General features: G+C 38.9%; 1 protein-coding gene across 1 annotated transcript in view; it reads right to left on the bottom strand.

Moving 5' to 3' along the window:
- The window catches only part of WSCD2 (WSC domain containing 2), a 143,801-nt gene that overhangs the window by 58,017 nt on the left and 63,727 nt on the right, over positions 1-22,057 (bottom strand). Inside the window, exon 2 of the mRNA XM_053473266.1 lies at positions 14,419-15,362. Coding sequence (XP_053329241.1) covers positions 14,419-14,800 — 382 coding nt within the window. The 5' untranslated portion in view covers positions 14,801-15,362. The remainder of the gene's footprint in view (positions 1-14,418; positions 15,363-22,057) is intronic.

Here is a 22,057-nt window from a genome sequence, read left to right as displayed (position 1 = left end):
CTGGTATATGGCACAGCTGAACATACCAACACAGGATACACTACAGTATAGCTTACTGGGTAAGCGTAGGCTGGTGAGCGTAGAACAGGCCAGTAAATAGCATTATGAAAGCGCTACCCCACTGTATCTTAAAAATTTCCAGGAAAATTTAATTTGCCAGGGTACTTAAGGTTTACTGGGTAATATGTTTTACAACCCAGGAGTTGCAGTAAACAGGTTTCAGGCAGACCCGCAAGAGACGATAAAAGTAAAGTACATGCATACGATTGCTGTCAAATCATATACATGAAGGTCAGGTGACAAAAGCATGTTAGTAAAAATTTCCTTTGTCTCTGTTTCCTGCCTCACTCTGATCATGAGTAGGGGAGAGAGACAGAGAACTGTGATACAAAGTGTTTCCAGCATGCCAAACTTGTTACAGTGCTTACATACAAAGTGTGCCAATGTTGCCCTGTCCTCTTGTCTAGTGCTTGGGTTCTTTGCCAGATGCAACATTGCCTTTGACCTATTGTGACATGCAACAATGATATTCCAATAATATTTGTCTATCATCCAGTTGGCATAACCACCCTTAAAGTTATACCACATAGTGAACCTAGGCCTAACTTGCATGACACTACTGCCAACGTGAGCCTCAATTACTATTGCTACCTATACCTAACATTTCCCACTATTTTTGCTTCCCTATGTAACATAGAATGTGTGTCTTTCTGACTTGCCAGCATTCTAATAGCTAATTGTTGGGAAAGCAATAGAGAAGTGAAGTGATACAGGATTGAGGCAATCTCGATGGTAGTGAGGAAACAAAATGGATTTGGTAGAGCACAATAAGAACTAGTCACCACAGTGAAATTGGCATAGAAACAAGTGGGTACAGTGTGTCCTTGGAGCAGTATGGTGTGATCTGCATCTGAAGATAGGCCTTGAGCAAGGTAAGAGATTGTGAGTGTCAGTAAGAGTGTGAGTGTGTTAGTGTTTATGTTTCCTATTTGATTGTGTGGGTATCAGTGTATGGTGTTAGAGTGAGTATGTGTGTTAGTGTATGGTGTTAGAATAACTGTGGATATTAGCTTATGGTATTAGAGAGGGTATGTGTGAATGCAAAGAAAACGAGACAGAGTGCAAATAGAACGCAAAAAATACATCTGATGTCTTGACTATAGTTTATCATACCTACCCAACCATAAATCAACTCTTTTTAAGACACCAGTTCCAACAAAGGAAAATAAATTAGCCTAGGCTTTATTTAGCATTCATATTTCCTACATACAATATCTTCATTTTGTTTTGAAGAGCCAGAATCCGCAATTATATTTCCTGCCCTACTTAACCTCTTCTTCTCATATAAATATTTAATATGTGAAGCCAGAGTTTTCCAAGTTCAGGCGTGAAGGGCAATCAACAAGTCGTATTTCCACGTTAACATACCTACTACAAGTGAATTTCCAATCATGATTTGAGCAAACTGAGCTAATTAGATGAACATCAAAACCTTGCTTCCAGGCCGACCTTCATGGATGAACTCAAAAATACTAGGGTATATTGTTCATTTTACCACTTAAGTATTAAACTAAATTATAATAAATTAATTTATTTAGTGGCAGTCAAATGCAGCAACAATGAAGAATGCATATTAAAGTACTTTTGCCAAATACATTCAGATGTTACATATATATAGCTATATATATATTTAATGTGCACATGATGGCTGGAGTGTCGCTTTAGAGTAGCTTTAGAGTAGTACATATAACTGGACGAAATTAAATTTGATATGGCAAAAAGAAGCAATTTCCCAGTGCATTTAAAGTTTAAGTACAGGCCAATTTAAAAAAGCAAGCTATTATCAGTTTGGTTCATCGTCATATGATTTCTATGAATTTCACTGTTCAGGAATATCTTAATAAGGAATATCTTACTGAGGGACAATGAGTTACGTTCCTAGTGGCCCTAAAATCATTCCTAATGGTGACTCCAATCCCCTAAAATAAGAATACTAAGAATAAAATGAAAATATTTATATATATTTAATGATCCATCCCATTTATTGACTAAAAGTGCCAGCGCTAAATTGTTACAAAGTAGTCAGTGAATCAACTTCCAGACCATAGTAAAGCAACATGCACTAATCCTCTAACCCAGGCGCGTCCAACATGCAGCCCACCAGATATGGAGGTCTGCAGCAGTAACTGCAACTCCACACGTAGGTGGATGCACAGGGTACACCACACCCGGGCACTCTGAACAGCAGGGGCGCATTGGGTGGGGAGTGCAGTGAGAGGGGGATCTATGACAAGAGGAACAGGGGAACGGCTGTCCTCGTGGCTCTAGCCACTTGCGGAAGTACTTTGTGAGGCCAGAATAATAGAGAAAGAGAAGCATTTCTGCACCTCTCTTTCTCTGCAAATATGTCTGCTTTACTCTGGCTCCTTGGAGTTCTTCTGCAAAAGGGTGGAGCCACAAGGACAGTCTCTCCCCCATTCCTCCAATCACAGATCCCTCCCCTCACGCTGCCCTCGTCAACTGATGCTTCCCTGCCATACAGAGTGCCCGGCTGGAGGTGGTGCCTAAAAAGCTCTTTTATCAAAGTGCTCCGGAAGGCCTGCTTCACCGACAAGCAGAAGAAGAAAAAAGATGAGGGGAGAAGCAGATGAAATAAAGAAGACAGAACAAAAAAAGGCCTTATATCTTAAGAAGCACTAATGGTCAAAACATTTTTATGTTTTTTATCTTGTATCTAATATTTGTGTCTGCTATAGGAAATAACGAGCCTCTTTTCTCTCCATAGGGTTGCAAAAAAAGTATTGGTGTTGCTCCAGTTCACAAAGAAGATGAATGGAAAGGCATATCGTGGAAATGGTATTTCTTTGAGAGATAGTGATTCACCAGAAAAACATAAGTGTGATCCTGTGCCTTTGCATTGCTGTTATATAACTCAGGGCTTGAGAAACCCCCGGGTGCCTGGTCGCCATGGCGACTAGAAACCATTTTCTTGTGCCCAGGGTTTTGCAGGGGTGCCATCATGAATCAGGTGTAGCAGGTGCCGTGAGGCGCCCAGTGGGATCACATAATGCATGCTACGTAGCCCCGCCTGGTGCCTTGTGTCACACGGTTCACCGTGCACCCGCAGTAAAGCAAACATGCTAGATTCACAATGGTAGAAGATAGGCAGCGACGTGGCAGGTGAGTAACTTATGTGAGTATGTATATACTATAGTGCTGGAGTCAATGTGTGTGTGTATACTACAGTACCAGTGTGCCACAGTCAGTATAGCTACTGTACTGCCAGATTCAGTGTGTATGTGTTCATTGTGTCCAGTGTGTATTTGTATATATGTATAGTTTTAGCCAGTGTGTGTGTGTGTGCGTACATGTGTATAAGAGCGTGGTGCTAGCCTATATGGTGTTGTTTACGTTACAGCATGGCATTAGCATGAGTGTGTTAGTCAATGGGTACAAACAACATTTTACTTATGAAAATGAATACATATATTTTGATAGATAAGATAAGATAAGGCAAATATGTTAAATATAGAATATAAACGGTAGCTCGTACTGGAAGATGATACAATTTAACTAAATCTTCTGCTCTACATAATTTCTGAAATATTTTCAAACAAAATACATGCATAAATATTCTGTTTCCATAGCAACTATCCATCCTTGTACAGTATTTGTTAACTTATTTTAAGATTTTGTACCCAAATAGTGTATGAATAATATAACAGATTGAGATCATTTACAGTAATCTGATTTCTTATGATGCCAAAAAGGGTACATCTTGTATCCATCCAGCAATATGCAACCCTCAAAACCTAATTAGTCTCTCTGTTACATGGGGTTACTAAAACTTTCTGATCATATTAGCCATATAAATACCAAAGCTTTGTTCCAACCTTATTACTGAACCAACCTCATCGCTATGCTAATATCAGAAGGCAATTAAACATTTTATTAAGACTGGCGCAACAAGATTCTAGGTGTCCAAACTGAGGCACCTTGATTGGGACATGGCTATAGATAGGCAGGGCCAAAAACTAACATCAAAATAAAAACTAAATACCCATTAAAATGTAAATATACGGTACAGTTCTGTATTTCAAAACTATAACCTGTCCTAATCAGTGCCAAATGGACCTGCATCCTGTGTATATGCATTGTCTCTAGGGGACCTTAAAGATATAAAATGATGTGCTTTCTTAAGACTGCCTGGTGCTAGCCCTAACGGCATGAATGGCTATTACCAACCCCTCACAAAGTCACTCACCCAGAAGAGGGTGAGCTTTGGGTAGCCTACGCTGGGATGTTCCCAGATATGATCATTGACATCCTCCATTCTCTATTTTCTTCATGTTTGCTGCAGTTGCACAAGAGACAAATGGGCAGTTCTGGGATGTCGTGGGACACGCACTTTTTTTAATGTCGGAGTGGGGGGGCCCTGCCACTCACGCGACCCAAAGTTTCCCCTTAGAGACCCGGAGAAGGAGTGCTTCACCTGGGGTCTCTGGATGAAAACCTTGAGGGTTTGCAGGCATGGTACTCACCTGATTTAAAATAAGTACATGACTAATGTTTAAGGGTCTATGGCACAGTTCTGTGGAACATAACCGAAAAACTATACAGAGTGCTTGTAGGATTGCAAGCAAAGACTCAGATGAAAATAATATGTGTAGACGCAGAGCCATTGTGCTGTTCCATATAAATGAATTAGTCCCTGGTGTAGCAGTTTACATAGGAAAGTTTATTTCAATCTGTTCTTGTCTGAAAGAAAGTTCCAAATATTCATTAAGAACCATTGCCCGTCTCAAGCTCTGGCTTGTGAAGCATTGGCTGAAGTGTTTCAGTCTTTTGATTCATAATAGGGTAAATGGATAAGTGCTTTTTGACCCAGCAGTTTTTGTGCTTCCGTGTACTAAAGATTCTGCTGCCTGACAACTCCGGCTTTCAAACACTTGAAAGAGAAGTGTTTATGAAGCATACGTACTGCAAGGTTGAGTTGGAACTGTAGATGGGTAACACAACCCTTCAGAATGCATTTCTCATAGAACACTTAGGTGGGAAGTGTTTGAGTGCTGGAGATGTCAACAAGTTCAGATCGCCTTTAGCCAAAGACATTGGGAAATTAGCAACAAAAGGACAAGTGGGGAAAAGGCACTAAGCCATATGACCTCATAAAACTGAACTCTTAGAAAACCGAAGAGAAGAGTTATAACAGCCTAAAAGAACATATTTTCATCTAGAATATATAGGCAAGACGATACAAGATAATTTTACATAAAAATGTTAAAGTGACAGTCATTTGTAAAAAAAATAGCTTATGCCTTTAACAGAAGTTACATTATTTTTTTTTATTTAAGGACAATTATTACAATCGTTTTGTTGCAACAATTAGCGAGTCACTACAACAGAATCTTTTCAACGGGATATTAAAAGATTACTCCCTGAATGTATGCACTGTGGATGTTGCAATACAATTTAAATGAGAAATTAACTTAACAGGGGGTATCATAACAAAAACATTTACTAAAAAAAGTCTTTATGCTTTGTTTAGAAATGACCCAGTAGATAAGTTGCCATTTTGCTAACTAGGTAACTTTTACCAAGTCAATTTGCATTTCTATCATTATAAATTATAAAGTGTTTTAACAGAGGTTAATTGCTGTGGGCACTTTACATATGGCTTGGAACAGACAAGCTGCCGTGATTGACAGTTTATTCTCACTAACCATCTGTTAAATCTTTACATGTCAATTCAAATCACTCTAATGGATTGTACCAGTTTAGCTTAAGAATCAGTTGAACTGCTTGCTCTCAGTTGTGCCTGATTAACTTTCTCCTGCTGGAGAAATGCATTACACAGCTCACAGACAAGATATCACGCCCTGTTTTTTACCTTAAACTCTTGCTGTGATTAAAAGATGAAACACTTTTATATATTTCTTGTACTACAGAGTCTATATGTTTTCAATAACAGCTCATTGTATGCAGAACACTATCAATTCTCATGTTACTCAGCATTGGCCATGCAGCATATAACTTTTCCAGGTCATCTGGTTGGGAATAGGGTAAATAATTGAAAAACATATTCGCCTTGGTGACTTTATTGTAATACTCCAACAATTGCATACACATACTGTATTCAAATGGAATAAAATGTAGTAAAAAGTGGCTTGCATTTGCTTTTTTTTTTAATACATTTTCCATATTACCATCCTTTAATGAAAAACACTAGCAGACCTTTAACACCTCAGGAAAATGACATTTAAGAGACCACATTTCAAGAACTTGTAATGATATATTATATCCCAGCTGCTAAAGTGAATAGAAAGGAGCTGATCTGTAATTATATCTACTTTCCCCCTAAAGCTTCTTTATAGTTGATTTTTTTTCCATACAAAATCACACATATGAATGACGCACACAAAGAGTCACCTCTCAGTGAACCCAGCTATGCTCATAAAAGAATGGCTGGCTTATCTCGAGAGCACATCTCCACACATTTCAGGTGTTCAAACTGGCACACCTGTGTTGGGGGTGTGGTAAGAGGTGGGGAAGGGCCAGCCCCAGAAGTGGGTGGGGCAGAGAGTGGCCAACTTAAACCCACCCACCTAGCTTTTTGGAAATCCAATATTGAAAAAGACAGTGGGGAAGCTACCTGGTACAGCAGGGCAATGTAAAAACAGGACTGTCAGGAGACATGGGAGATGAATAAAGACCTAATACTAGTTGTCCATTGGTCCATGTTAGTAAAATCATTCAATTATGTAACATTCAATATAATAACCTTATAATTTAACAACGGGCAACTATTGATATCTGAAAGTAACAAAAATGTATATGGTTTGCTATTTATCTCTACAAGGTGAAGTGTGCTGTATCCTTGCGTGTTCAGTACATAGCACTATTAATTTATATTTTTCTTTCTGTCTAATTACCGGTAACTAAATGCAATAAAACCATCATTGCTAATATGACTTTACATGGAATCCCATCATGCTGTATTAATGTCTAACCCTAATCCCCGATAGCTACTAGACCACAGCATTTAAGCATGTTAACAAAGAAAAAGGCCATTGATAGTATTTTTTAATTTCTACAATTAAGATCAATGAGAAAAATATATGCTTCTAAAATACATAACGAGGAGATATTAATATTGCAAATATTAATGATGCCAAAAGGATATTTCAACTGTATCTAGTGCTAACACACAGATGATTTATCTTATATAAAACATGTCTTGGTCAATAATGAGAATGTGTACCCAATTATGCCTATTTTAATTAAAAATATTATTACTTTGTGCTAAATAAAGTGGAAATACAGAAGTATCCAAAGATATGGAAAAATAAACAGCAGATACTTGTCCAAAGGGATTTGAGTCCAATCAAGCAAAATGTAATCATTGCTCGTTAATTTGAGCTGTAAGCTTAATTTCCACAAATAACAACCTAAATACACCTGTTTTTTTCCAGAAGACACCTGGTGCTGGAAAAATCATTGTGGAAAATATTCTGACAGCACGGGATAAATCAGGCTTTGGCACAACGTGAACTGGATAAAGACGAATAACACAGGGCTGTGTTTAGCAAGGCAGTTGTCGGTAACCATGTAGCTTAGGTGTGTATTAGTTGTGTTTTAAATAAATAGGCACAATATTTACGTAAATATGTGAACATCTTTAAATTTCAATCTAGGATTTACTATTACTATTAGTACACAGCACATCGCAAAGGTATAAGAAATTAACAACATTAATTATGCATGGAGGGGTAATTATATTAAAAAAATACTAACCATTCAATTAGAATCTGTACAACATCTCACTGTATGAGGTTATTATAAAGTTCCAGTTTAAGAAGATAATAAACATTTTAAAATATCAAAAAATGTCTTTATGATAGTAGACATCAATGGCTTTGATATAGAAGCATGATTTTTAGATTGTGTGGTGACCAGAGCTGATTCTGCCAATTTACCCTTATCTGTAATGAGAACATGTATACAGTCTGAACTAAATTTCTTCTTCATGAATGACAATGTCAAGCTTGAGTATCATTAGACATACAGCCATATATACTGTACAACCATGGTGCCTGTGTATTGCTTCAGAGTCACACATACCACTTTGAAACAGCTTGTGCTAATGAGCCTCCTGGATATGGAAAACTGGACATGGCGTAATCATCTGCTAATTTATGTCATAGTCAGAGTAATACTGCAAGTGATTAAAGTAGACATGCAAACTGCTGTAAGCATCCAATTTCTAATCAATCTGGGCATATCACATATAACTAATGTGCTCAGCCCAGGTGTAGTTCTTGATAAATGCAGGAAGTCTTTCTAAAACATTTCCCATGAATAAAAAAATCCAAAAATTCTCCCTCCAGCCAAATTTAAAACTTTGACACATTTCCTAATATGTGGATTAAGAGCTCTGAAGAGCATGGCCCTCACCCTCTTTTTAATTAGTTTTAGAATAATATCTATGTGGCAGTAGTACTGAAGAATAAGATGCTGGTGGTTTTTAAAGATAAAATAGAATCAACCCCCGAATCCTCCAGGCCACGGGAGCAAGGTCTTGACACGCCCTGCTCCCCGCCCATTTCCTCTTTAAACGCGGGAACGAGTGCTGACATCAGCGGGAACGTCCCCAATATCAGTGGATCCGCCCACCAACGTCAACTGGGCTTCCCACCAATGTCAACAGGACCACCCACCGATGTTAACCGGTCCGCCCGCTGACGTCAGTGGGCAGTCCTGGCCGCGTCCCACAAGGGAAGGCTCCCAGTAGCCAAGGCTAAGAAGTTCTCAGGTATGGAAATCAGAACAGACTACACATGATTTCAGGCCTGACTAGCTAATTGACACACTGGATTAATGCCTGGTGGGCCATTGATCATCAACACTTCATAATGAACCCAATCTGCTACACCAGAGAAATATCAGGTGGTGCAGTGTGCAGCCGCTGATGTTAGTATAAATATCTAATGTACGAACACACATATCCAACCAGCGGCTGTACTTACGTAATTTGGCTGCTGCTGGCCTTAAAGTGCCAGGGCTGCCGAGTAATTCACAATTTGGCCCTGCATGATTTTAATGGTTTTAAATTTCTTTGATTTTTGTTTAGGCTCTTTCGACTCTCATGTAAGACAGAGTTCCCAATGCAGATAGCACACTTGACAATCATAGTGAAAGTAATTTTCAGACAGCAGTGACTTCCACAATAGAACAAAGAAAGGCGATGTGTTCTTTTTCCTGAAAGACCATAAATAAAATCATAGTATTTGGCTAACAATGGGACTGGGAATGCAGGAGGAAATTATTGTCATCTCCCTCTGTTTGTACGTTGTCCACACTGTCAGGAAAATAAGCTTTACATGTTCAAACACCAATAATAGGCATTTAAGAAGGATCTATTTTTGTCATCACTAGAAAAGAAGATGATTACTATAGGCAGACTAAGGAGATTGTGAGTAATACTGAAGATTTACAGACTGCGCCTGTCTAGAGGAGTAAATTCAGCTAAGTCTGGCATATGTTGTCATTATATCGCTATCATCATTGCTTAGACTTTGTGGTACTGTAAAATAATAAGAATAAGCACATATTCTTTGATTTGGCAATCAAAGACAGTTTATTTGAAAACAAAATGTATTCATGAATTTTTTGCATGGCTTAAAAATTAGATGTGTGGATTAGTCAAATTATACAATTATAGTACCGTATATATATGTGTGTGTGTACCTGAGATATAGATACCCTTTTCAGGTACTCCAAATAGGCAGCTGATAAAAGTTGTCTTAAGGGTTGAATTTACATTTCAGTCAACCATGTGAAAAAAAAGTTTTATCCCTTCATGAAAAAATAAAATATGTAAAAAAAAATACCACAGAGGTTTATTCACTAAGGGGAGAGTTAAGAGGTTAGTTTATCTTCTGGACTTCACTATACATTATGAAATTCCAACTCTTCTTACTGCAAGAAGAGCTTGGCTAGGCTTGTATAATGCATAGATAAATTACATATTTCTTGGAGTCGTCAAACCCATTAAATTATGCATTACTTCGCATCTGTTTAGAACTTCTGGTGTAATGTGATTTGTGTTCCACACCTACAGTAGGAGAATTATGCTCTAAACGGCCTAAACAGGAACTGTTTTCCAGTGGCCAAAAAAAGTAAAGGGGTCCTTTTTTTGTGCTCAACATAGTGTGAGACATTTGCACTTGCTAAATCTGACTCAGGATATGCAAATAACAAAAGTATGAGTTGCCATACTGCAACCTCATTACATTATGCAAATATACAGTATACATGTCATGTTACTGAGTTCATTATTTGTAAAGCACTGGCAAGTCCGTTATGGAAGTAGTAGTAGGAAAGAGCGAGAGAGAGAGAACATATATAGAGAGAGCAGGAAAAAAACCCATAACATATTAAAATAATGTGGATCCTGTTCACAATGCAGTTTAAGATGTAAAACCTGTGGCTGATGAGCATTCCTGCAGACTTGCCAGGTTTAACAAGGAGTTTTTGGGTGAAGTAATGTTTTGCCCAAAGCTTCAAGTTAATATCTTCAATATCTAGGCTGGGTAGCTATGTGTGGTAATGCCTACTCTGCTCTTATTCTACCCATTCATGCCTACTTCCTCGCCCTCCAAAGTTTAAGTAGCACTATTCGTGCCCCTGATCACATCCCCAAGAGAGGTAGTGCTCTGGACAGTCATCCCAGCAAAGTTCCCATGTATGCTAATAAGGTCCCTTTAAACTATTATGATATTGACAAAATAAGTGTCAATAGCAAACCCTAGGGGTTGATATTTTAGATGGCAACAGATGATGTTATGAGTTACTTCTTCAATATAGACTTTATTGCTCTGGTCTCCCACTTTTACCCTCACAGCCCCTTTTCTCTTACTCTTTCTTCATGTAGAAAAGGGTAATTAAGGCTGTTAAGAGGAAATAACTTACAGAGGTATCAACGTACAGCTCAAGCACTCACCACATAAAAATACACAGTACAATCAGTCTGGTAGGCAGGGAGCAGCCTTTTTGTATTGCATATTTTTATATTGGCACATATGCCACTCTCTTACTGGAATTACCCAGAATTATCTGTATAATTAATTATATTCATGTCTGTTCAACAGATATTCCGACATAAAAATGATTTCTAGACTTTAGACAAAAACTCTTCCTGTATTTATAAATGACTGTTCTCAAAAGTAGCTTTCATTTTAAAGATCAATTATACATATGACAATCATGTTCTTAAGAAAATAGCATTTTTGTACTATATTCCTGAAAAATGCCATATATATATATATACATATATAGCAATTATTCCAGAAATGACCTCACTAATTTTACCACAATTGTGAATTGAATTTACATACACAAGCCAAGCTGGGTTTACCTGCAACGGAATTGACTAAGAGAATGATTTTGAGCTGACTCTGGATCATACTCCTTCTCATGAGCTGGGAAGAGTTTAGGCCAATGTTGGCTTGGCCAGCAATGGTGGTGCCTTTTAAATCTGAGCTCCCCGGCCTCCCCTCCTCTCTTTGCCTTCAGGAGAACAAACCCAAAAATATAATTTTAGAACAACTGAACAACGCTGAATATTCCTTACTTCTTCTTAGCCACATACAATAAAAATATGTGTGTAGGTATTTTTACTCTATAATAGGTACTGTGGCCAGAAAACCAATTATAAACAAAGAATTGGTGGTGTAATCTAAATTCAGTTATTGTACCTCTCCAGTGATCTTGTTTCATATTTCATGTTGTGTTCATATTACTGGTATTGCTGATTCTATTTCACTAAATATCAAAATAACCCATTAAACAATTGTCACTAGAGCAGTGTTCTGTAGCAATGTGTTACAATGCAAATTTCCGCCAGTCCACTTCATCAATGCCACTAAGTCTCCGGCGTTTTAAGATTTAAGGGTGCTGTTTTTTGGGCAATTGTTTTTCAGAAATTATACAATCATTTTGAAACAGAACAGTTGTATTCTACTTTGCCTGGAAATAACTGAACCAATGAAAGTTGAATGCACAGTAATGTATTTAATATATATTTGTTTGTAAAAAAAAATTGGCAGATACACCGTATTCAAAGAAATTTTTGAGACACAAATGAGCCAAAGTTATTTTTACCTCTTGTTGAATTTTTGAGGAAAGTTTGATATTTTCTGAGATTTGAACACTTTTCGCTGCCTGATGCCTCACAGACAATCATGGTGTCAGCATGTGCTGATAGCAAAAACTGCAGAGGAACAGATTATTCAGTAGGCATAAGATGCCTGTAGTTTTAACCGTTCTGTAGGGTCTTTTCAAAGCTGGGATTTTAGGTGATCAATATTAAATATGGATGAATATTGTCACTAATTCACATTACTGCCAGGAAACAAGTCAGAACTTGTGCAAATGGACCCAAAGCGATTCGGATAAACTTTTTGTTTTTGGTTCATTTGTTTTCGGAAAGCGGATTTAGTTTCATTCCCCTTTAGTTCAGACAAAATTTGGAAGGGTTTTTCCCATTCAGGAAACTAAATTTGTTTTCACTCACACTCTCGCAGACACACACTCACACAAGTGTTTCTACACCTCTCAGCAATATCCTAGCTTCTTGGAGTCCTTGCAGTAAAGGGTGTACCACAGAGACAGTTTCTCCCTGTTTCTCCAGTCAGGGACAAGGGTGTGGGTAGAGGCTCTGCCCTTTTGCAGAAGTGCCTAGATAATGGAGCTAATAACGGCGGAGAAGTGGACAAAGAAAAAAGATAGAAGAAAGAAGCCAGAAGACCAAGAAGAGGCAAGAGAAGAAGCAGAGCTCCGGAAAAGGAGATAGAGACACAGAAATGGTTGACGGAGAAGGTAGGGAGACATTGAGAGGGAGCATGAGAGAGCATGAGTGTGAGTAATGAAAGCAATGAAACGCAAACAAAAATTTGGAGCTCTTGGTAGATTTTGTTGCATTTTGTGAAAATCTGCAGAGTGTATATGTCAGTTACTGTTCTCAACTATCATAATTTTTTATGTGAAAGTAACAACTCTTTATTTTTCAGGTACAGATTTGTTTTACCATTTTTCATAAACTAATGTGTTGTTTACATGTATGTTTTAAATTCTTAAGTCTGCTATACCCACCACCCTCCCATCCCAGCTTTCCCTTCACTTTGTGGCTGCAACACTTTACAAGGATAGATTCTAAAAGGACTTGGATGGAATATGAAGTGGAGGTTAGGCAGGATGACCCAATAATGCCAAGGAGCAGGTTAAGTTTACACTTTTCCAATCTTACCTTGTTGCATGTCGATGTGTCTTCTAACTCAGCTCTGATATACCGTATTTGCTCGATTATAAGACGAGGTTTTTTTCAGAGCAAATGCTCTGAAAAATACCCCTCGTCTTGTAATCGGGGTCGTCTTCTAATCAGACCTCAAATGAGGTCTGACTATTAGACTAAGATCCAGATCCCCCGCATCGCTGCACGGGACCTGGATCCTCCTGTATGGTAACCTCAGCTGCTGCCGGCGTCGATCACCGAGTGCCGGCAAAAGTGCCGGCAGCAGCCGAGGTTCCATACGCACGTACCTTCCTAATGGGATAGCCTGCTCACTGCGGGGAAGCAGAGCCGGTTGGGGAGATTGCTGCAGGACCGGGACCCGGCGGCACTGTGTCGTCCCAGAGCGGATCCAGTAGACCTCGTCAATTTTCTGGAGGAGGCGGGGCCTAGCGGGGTCACACAGCGTCATGCTGAAATCCCGAAGGAGCTGCAGCAAGCGTCTGCTGAGGCATCGTGGTGAGTAAAGTGCGTGAGTGGGTATATTAGTGTCTGGGTATCTAAGTGTCAGAGTGGGTAGGTAAGTGTCTCAGTGGGTAGGTAGGTGTCTGGGTGGGTATATTAGTGTCTGGGTATGTAAGTGTCCCCCTATATGCCACCCTGTCCCATTATATGCCTTTTAACCCCCTATATGCCAGAGTGGCATATAGAGGGTTAGAAGGCATAACATGGGACAGAGTGGCATATAGGAGGGTATAAGGCATGCCAGATGTGCATAACTGGGGGCAGATGAGCATAACTGGGGGCAGGTTGGTAAATACAAGGAAATTAAAAACACAAAAATAGTTTACATGAATTAATATTTACTATTAAAACTTTTTTCCTATAGGGTCGTCTTATAATCAGGCTTTTTCTTTTTTTCCTAAATTAATATTCAGATTTTGGGGGGTTGTCTTATAATCAGGGTCGTCTTATAATCGAGCAAATACGGTACTTACTGATATACTTATTACTGACTAAATTAATCCAACCTTAAAGACCACATGCAAGATTACTGGACTTGTTATCTGTAATTGTGAAATACATAATGAATATTTTAATACTTGCAATAAATGTAATTGCTGACTTACCTCTTCCTTCCTCCTGTTCTCTTATGACTCTCCCTTTCAAAGCTCTGTTCCAGGTCCCACCAAAATCCCCTTGTTTGTTTCTCTGTGGTAATCCTTTTGCTGGGTTTTTTAACCATGGTCCATATCTCCGTGGTGGACTTGGAGACTCTGGAGCTTCTTTAAATACTCGACTTAATTGGGCAACCCCGATATCCTGGTGTTCTGCTCCAGCACTGGTGCCATCTACCAAAGGCCTATCATTGTCAGATGCAATATGTTCCCCTTCAAAATTAGCATGGAGAAAAACCACACTTCCAGCAGTCAGGTACAGAATAATGAATGTGAAAAAGCGTACAGGCTTCCGTCGAAAATAGCGCTGGAACTTTACAATTATTTTGGCCATATCTTGTACATTATTCTTTTTTTTCTTTGTTATAATTTTACTATCCACAAGAGAAAACTATATCTCCATACCTGCAAAGTACCACTTTGCATATTCTGAACATCATACACAAAAATAAAAATAAAGAGAAACTTGCATTATACGAAAATATTTTGCAATACAAAAATTATCTTTGAGAAAAAAAATATCTTTCCACTAAAAGTGTGCTGGAAAAATAAAAATTGATTTCTTTTCAGTCGTTGTGCTATGGCTTCCATTTCTTTTCATTTCATTTCTTGTCTATAAATGTTCCAAAGGGGAGCCCTAGAGATGCCATTGATGGACAGATCATTTTAAGAAAATTGAGAGTTTTAAGGTGGTTGAAAAACTGATCAGCTGACACAGCTCTTTCTCATTCTCTTGGCTTTCAGCTCCTAAGCACAGATTCGTGGCTGCGTTGCTTTAATGGAAATGACAGTCTCTTTTTCAGCAAAGCAGAGAGGTCCCCAGGTACAAAAGACTCACAGGAACCCTTTGTTAAATAATCCGTCATTCACTTTGGTCCAAGATGAAGATACTGCGCCTATAAGTCAAAAAGAAAAACACAAGCTTATCAGCTCTTACAGTCTTTGAAGCATTTCATGCAGCATTTCACGATTTGTGTTAAGAAAATATATATTTTTTAAAATATGCAGATACATATCTTTACAAAAAACGTGTTTTTAATGTGATTAAACCTTCAGAGCGAAGAATAAAACAGATCTGTGCTCAGCATGCTAGAGAGCTCAAGTGAATGTTTATCTAAATGGAACAACTCTTTTAAAAGGACAGCTCTGAAGAAACCCTATACTTAATGAAAGACTGAGTTCCAATAAAAAAAAAAATAACATTTTCCTTTTGGTTTCTTTAAACAATGTACTTTAGTGGCGTTACTATCCATTCTGATTTCACCTGAGCAGACTTGGACTAAAAAGCTAAGTTCCAAGTACTGGATTTATGTTTTTATTTCCAGGGGAATTCTGTAACCTTAATACCACACTTAGAAGGGCCCTGGAACAGGTAAAGAGGCAATGTTTACTGTGAGGAAGGGGGAGAGAGAGAGACAGCATTTTGTTTTCTTCTTCTCTCTACTTTATCTTGTCTTTCTATTTCTTTGTTTATTTTGTCACTTTCTTCTCTCCTTATCCTTTCTCTCTTTCATCTCATCCCCTTCTCTTTTCTTGTCTCTCATCTGAAGAGCCCATGAGCCATCTCTTCACGAGTGTACAGGAAATGGACACTGCAAAAGGCGGGAACCCTAGCTGGAGGGCAGTTATATTTTATTTCTAATATTTTTCAGCTAGGCTTATACATTATGGTTTACAAAATCATTTGTATTCTGAAACTGTCTGCCTCAGAAGCCCCAGCTTAAACTTTTGGGAAGGCTATCCCTTGCTTCTTATTGAATACTCTCAATATCCCTGCAGTGTATAATGACAACATGGTAGACAACAACAATTATTTTATATTTTCATGCTGGGAATGGACCTCCCCAACACAAATACATAATGAACAAAACAGCAATAGAGTAGTCTATCCACTCTTAAAAAAGAATTAAATGTATCCAATGCAGATGATGGAATTTTTTATCCAAAATTAAGCTTGTGTGTTATAATATAAATATGCATTAACATGAAGGGGACAAAATGAGTAACAAGGACCCTAGAGTAACAGCTAAAGGCTTGAAGGAACCATTGGAACTGGTTAACATCTCTATTCATAAGTTTATGAGAGCTGCTGCTCTCCAATTTAACATCGCTGTTTAACTGAAGTTTGCCAAAGAGCACCTTGACTATTCTCAATAATAATGTTTTGTGAAACTAAGATTGTATTGTTTGGGAAGAACATGTAGCACTACGTATGGGGCACCGCATACTGCCTCAATACCTGAGAAGTATGCTATCATTGAGGGGTTAATGAATTCCTAATGTCAGGGTGGCTGCCTGCCAGTTGAAGATCTGTAGAAGTTGTAAAATGAACGGTCAAAAATCTTGTATTGCTCCATTTTGTAGTAAAATAGGACACTGTCTTTATTGTTTTCTCATAGATTAGGTTAGTAGCCATGATTTGATCAGATGGAACAAGACAGTAACCTGAAAGAATCCCTTCAATCAATATCCTCATATCCTGAACTAGCTGCTGCTATACCTGCTGTCTGTGTCTGTTTCTGAACTACTACACTGTTTAATCTACCCTTTTCTCTCTCACTCCTGGTCTCATCATTCTTCAGGCACCATGCTCATGCTGCTCCTGTTATTTTTGGTCTCCTGCATTATAACTAGAACCTATCTCTCTTCCCACCAGGATCACCAGTGAAATCATAGGTACTTCTCTCCTTCACTAGCTTTCTCTTCACCTTCTCCTACTTGCAGCAATCTACCTGCCCTAGTTCCACTTTCTTTCACTCTCTTCTTCTGCTCTTCGCTGCTGGCAACATCTCCCCTAATCATGGGTCTCTCTATTTTTCTCTCTTCTTCACCCTCTGGAACTTAGCATTCCAGAAACCTCAATAATCTTATCCACATACCCAGTCACTCCTTCTGTCCTTTGTTATGCCTATTCGATGTGTAATAGACTAACAGCAATGCATAATGATTTCACCTCTAGTTCCTTGTACCTCTTCCTCTAACATAAATGTGTCTGTCCTCCTATAACACTGCTTCCTGTTCAGCTCTCTCCTACAGTAGCCTTCAATCCACTAAAACTCCCAGAATTGATGACAGATAGGTGGTCAAGGTTTTCTACTTTCCCTACCTTACAGTTTTGAACCTCTCCTCTATTACTTTTTCACTCTGCTTCTTTGTGGTTCATGCAATCTCTCTATGAAATCCTCTATCATTGCGCATTACAGCCCCCTCCCGGTCCAGTTAATGTCTTTCTTGATCACTTCTAGGCATGCCTTCCGAACTTCCTAAATGCTAAAGTCCCCTCTCTCGTTCCCAATTGACTCCCTATTAAGCTCTGTTTCTTAAGCAAATGTAGATACCGTACCAGAAGCCATAAAGCACACTACATGTGCACAGTCAGGCTTATATAAACCACAACAATTACTTTTAACCCTCTCAATACTGACATTCTGTGAATAATATACTTCAATAAACACTAATCATAAAAGACACGTTTCTAATCTGATTTAGATCAATTCCCAACCTATTTTCTGGGAGTTTAGCCAGCTGCTGCAATCAGCATTTGCTGTGTGAATGGATTGCATCAACCTCGTTCTGTATCTTTATTTTCATCTCATTGGTGGTTAAGTGGTTTTGCTGTTCTTACAACACATGTTCTGGTGATATGGTCATTTCTGGCTTACGTGAATTTTGGCCAAGAATGGTTGTTGTTATGCATGTAGCCAGGAGCATTTAGTGTATTGACACATTTGTATCCAGAACAAACATTCTGTGTTTTCTGACTTTGCGTTTCAATCCCTATGGCTGCGTCTACTGAAAGCAGGGAGCATACCTCAATATGCTTTAGGCCCATGATCAATAACTTCCATTCTTGCCAATGGGATCCAAACTCCCATTAAAATCAATGGGAATAGCAGGAGCCAATTACTTGTATGCTAGCTGCTGCTTCGATGAAGGGGGTGCCACCAAGTATGTACAAGAGGCTTACATACTACAGCCTTTCTGGTTTCAGTAAAGGTAACCAAGGGGTGAGTTAAATCAGAAATAACTAAAGAATGCATGTTCTAATGTGCATGCCTTGTAGCCTATGCAAAATGAACAACACACATTAAAAAATAAAAAAAATATGATTTGGAGGACAAAACTATTACATTAATAAAGACATGAAACAGATAATATGTTCAGTGGATATTATCTTGTCATGGCTAACACACATTCACATGCATAGAAGAAGATTACACAAAAAAGGATCCAGTAATACAACTACAGCCTAAAGCTTTAATGCATTAGAAAACCCAATGGCTATATGTGGAACTGTAACTAAAACACAAAAAGGAGTGCGTAGTGGTTCTAAATCGTGAAATAACGTGAACTCTAAAGGCAATTGTGCCCTTGACATCCTGGCCAGCCCTCCCCTAAGTAAAGCCTGATGATAGGGAAATAGGAAATTGCAAACTAGCACCATGCTAAAATAGGAAGTAGTTTAAAACCGTCTCCATCGTTGGGTTTTTACTTGCAGGCCTCCAGGGAAAGTTCTAACTTTTTAGAACAATGGCTAAACAAATATGAACAAGGCCATTGTTTGTTCAGAACTTCTAAAAACTGACATAAAGTAACATAATGAAATAGCACAAATGAAAATTCTGTGTGGTTTCTGGAACGTGCATTGTATTTATCTATAATTGATTTTCACTGAGCCATTAAGATTGATAATTGCCTCCTTGGCAGTAATGCGGCAGATTTCCTTTGACTTCCAATTATGTTTTATAGGGCTTCCACACATCTTGGCTTGTCTTTAATTAGTGACTTCTCTTTCTTTGTGGGTTTGTTTTTTTTTCCATCCAGATGCTTTGACTGAGCCAACAAGAGTTCTAAATGCAGTTTTCTTTTTACAAACAAAACAAGTAGATCACCTTGAACAGTACAAATAAAAGAGCAGCAAGTCAGAAAAACTGTTAAGTCTACCCCCCAGCAGTGTATCTACCATTTCATCTTAAGATCTGTGATAAACAAATCTTGTAGCAGAATCTAGTTATGTTCTTTGCCTCGTTTATGTCTGTTTAGTAAATGGGATCTATTTACTAAACAGTTAATTCAGGAGGTGGTTTTTGGAAGTTAAAAGCATTTTATACATTGCTTTGTAGAATAATGTTACATTCTGTTATCGTTAAGAAGTGCAGGATTACAGTTTTTTACTCCTACAAGAAGGGACATATTAATTATTATATTTACATATATGAATAGATTAAATTTTTCAATTAATTAGATATTGAGGATAACTGTTTTCCATGTTAGAGCATTACATATTTAACCCGATCTTTTCTTTTTGACCCCTCTCCCAAATCTGATAAAATGATTTCTAAAGATAAAAAGTGAACAGACTAGCTCTTAAGGTGAAGGATCTGCCAAATGCCTCAGTATGGTCTTAAGATCGCACAGCCTACTCCCAACATCTAAAATATACAGAAAGGGGAGCCCACAACCTAAAAAGCATTAAAGCCATACACATTCAGATTCCCAGGTTGCTGCTAGAATAGTAATGACCAATGAATACACAAAACAAAGAAAAAAATTCAGCGCATACCCAGTGAATACTATTAGAAAAACACATATTTAAGGTATAAATATTGGGGATTCCATCACACCATATGGCCACTACGTCATGGTAAGGAACATTACTTACAGTATATATATATATACACCGATCAGTCATAGCATTATGACCACTGACAGGTGAAGTGAATGACACTGAATAACAACAATCTTGTTATCATGGCAAGTGTCAGTGGGTGGGAAGGACTAGCCAGCAACTGAACATTTTGTTCTCAAAGTTGATGTGTTAGAAAAATGGGCAGGTATAAGGATCTGAGCGGCTTTGACAAGGGCTAAATTGGGATGGCTAGACGACTGGGTCAGGGGATCTCTACAACTGCACTTGTGGGGTGTCTGCAGTGGTCAGTACCTATCAAAAGTGGTCCAAGGAAGGAAAAGCGGTGAGCTGGCGACAGGGTCATGGGCAGCCAAGGCTCCTTGATGCAAGTAAGGGGCAAAAGCTGGCCCATGTGGTCAAATCCAACTGATGAGCTACTATAGCTCAAATTGATGGTCCTGATAGAAGGGTGTCAGAATAGACTGTGCTTCACAGTTTGTTGCGTATGGGGCTGCATAGCCGCTGACCAGTCAGGGTGCCCATTCTGACCCCTGTGCAGTGCTGAAGGCGCTTTCAATGGGCACGTGAGTATGAGAATTGGACCACAGAGCAATGGAAGAAAGTGGCCTGTTCTGATGAATCCCATTTTCTTTTACATCATGTGGATGGCCGGGTGCATGTGCTTCACTTACCTGGAGAACACATGGCACCAGAAGGCACTATGGGAAGAAGGCAAGCCGGTGGAGGCAGTGTGATGCTTTAGGCAATGCTCTGCTGGAAAACCTAGGGTCCTGCCATTCATATGGATGTTCATTTTACACATACCACCTACCTAAGCATTGTTGCAGACCATGTACACCCTTTCATGGACACAGTATTTCCTGATAGCATTGGCCTCGTTCAGCAGGATAATGTGCTCTGCCACAAAGCAAATATTGTTTAGGGAATGGTTTGAGGAACACAACAAGGTATTTGACTTGACCTCCAAATTGCCCAGATCTCAATCAAATCAAGCATCTGTGGGATGTGCTAGACAAAAAAGTCCGATCCATAGAGGGTCCCATCTCGCAACTTACAGGACTTAAAGGATCTGCTGCTAACGTCTTGGAGCCAGATACCACAGCGCAGGTCTAGTGGAGTCCATGCCTCTATGGGTCAGGGCTGTTTTGGCAGCTAAAGGGAGACCTACACAATAGGTCTAATACAAATGATTGCAGAAAAGGTGGTTATGGTGAAGCTAGAACTCTCTTATAGGAGGTTAAAGAACTTGCACTTACCATTTTTTTACAATTTATGTAGTGTCAGCTACATCTCAACAGTACTATGAACAGCTTGAAGCCCGGGTGTAGCTAGTAACCACAGGGTCCCAGTGCCATAATTGCCAAGGGCGCCCCAACTCCACCAAGCAACATGTCCCACAGTCCCATCTTTGCCCCAAACAGCTTGTTCCATCTTTGCCCAACAAAGATCTTATCAATACCATTTTACCCCCGAAACAGCTTGGCTGTGCCCCCATGTCCCCAACTAGATTGTCAGTGCCCCCAAACAGCTTGCCTATGCCAGCTTTTGTCCCCAGCGTGTCGGTGCTCCTAAACAGCTTGTCGGTATAATCTTTACCACCAGTTTGTCAGTGCTCTAAAACTCTCTGAATGCTATTATGGTATAAGCCCTAGGGGCGATCATTCACCTAAAAATATTTGACACACTCTATGTATCTCTTACAATTCATTCGGCGCTCTACGCTCCCTGCAAGCTGTCAGTAGTCAAGTTGTAGGGTGCATGCTTGGAACGCAACCATTTATGTCTGCATGCATACTGTGAGTGTCAACTGTGTATAATACCTGGAATTGGAAACACTGTATGAAATAGTAATAAAAACAAGATGAGAATTTACAGCTTTTCACTTAACTAAATTCATTAATTAAACTTTAATTATGAGCAATACTTTTTTATTTTTTATTC

Source organism: Spea bombifrons, chromosome 1, assembly GCF_027358695.1.
Source record: "Spea bombifrons isolate aSpeBom1 chromosome 1, aSpeBom1.2.pri, whole genome shotgun sequence".
Lineage (NCBI taxonomy): Eukaryota > Metazoa > Chordata > Amphibia > Anura > Pelobatidae > Spea > Spea bombifrons.
Note: the sequence above shows the minus strand (reverse complement) of the source record. Positions and strands in the feature narration are given on the sequence as shown.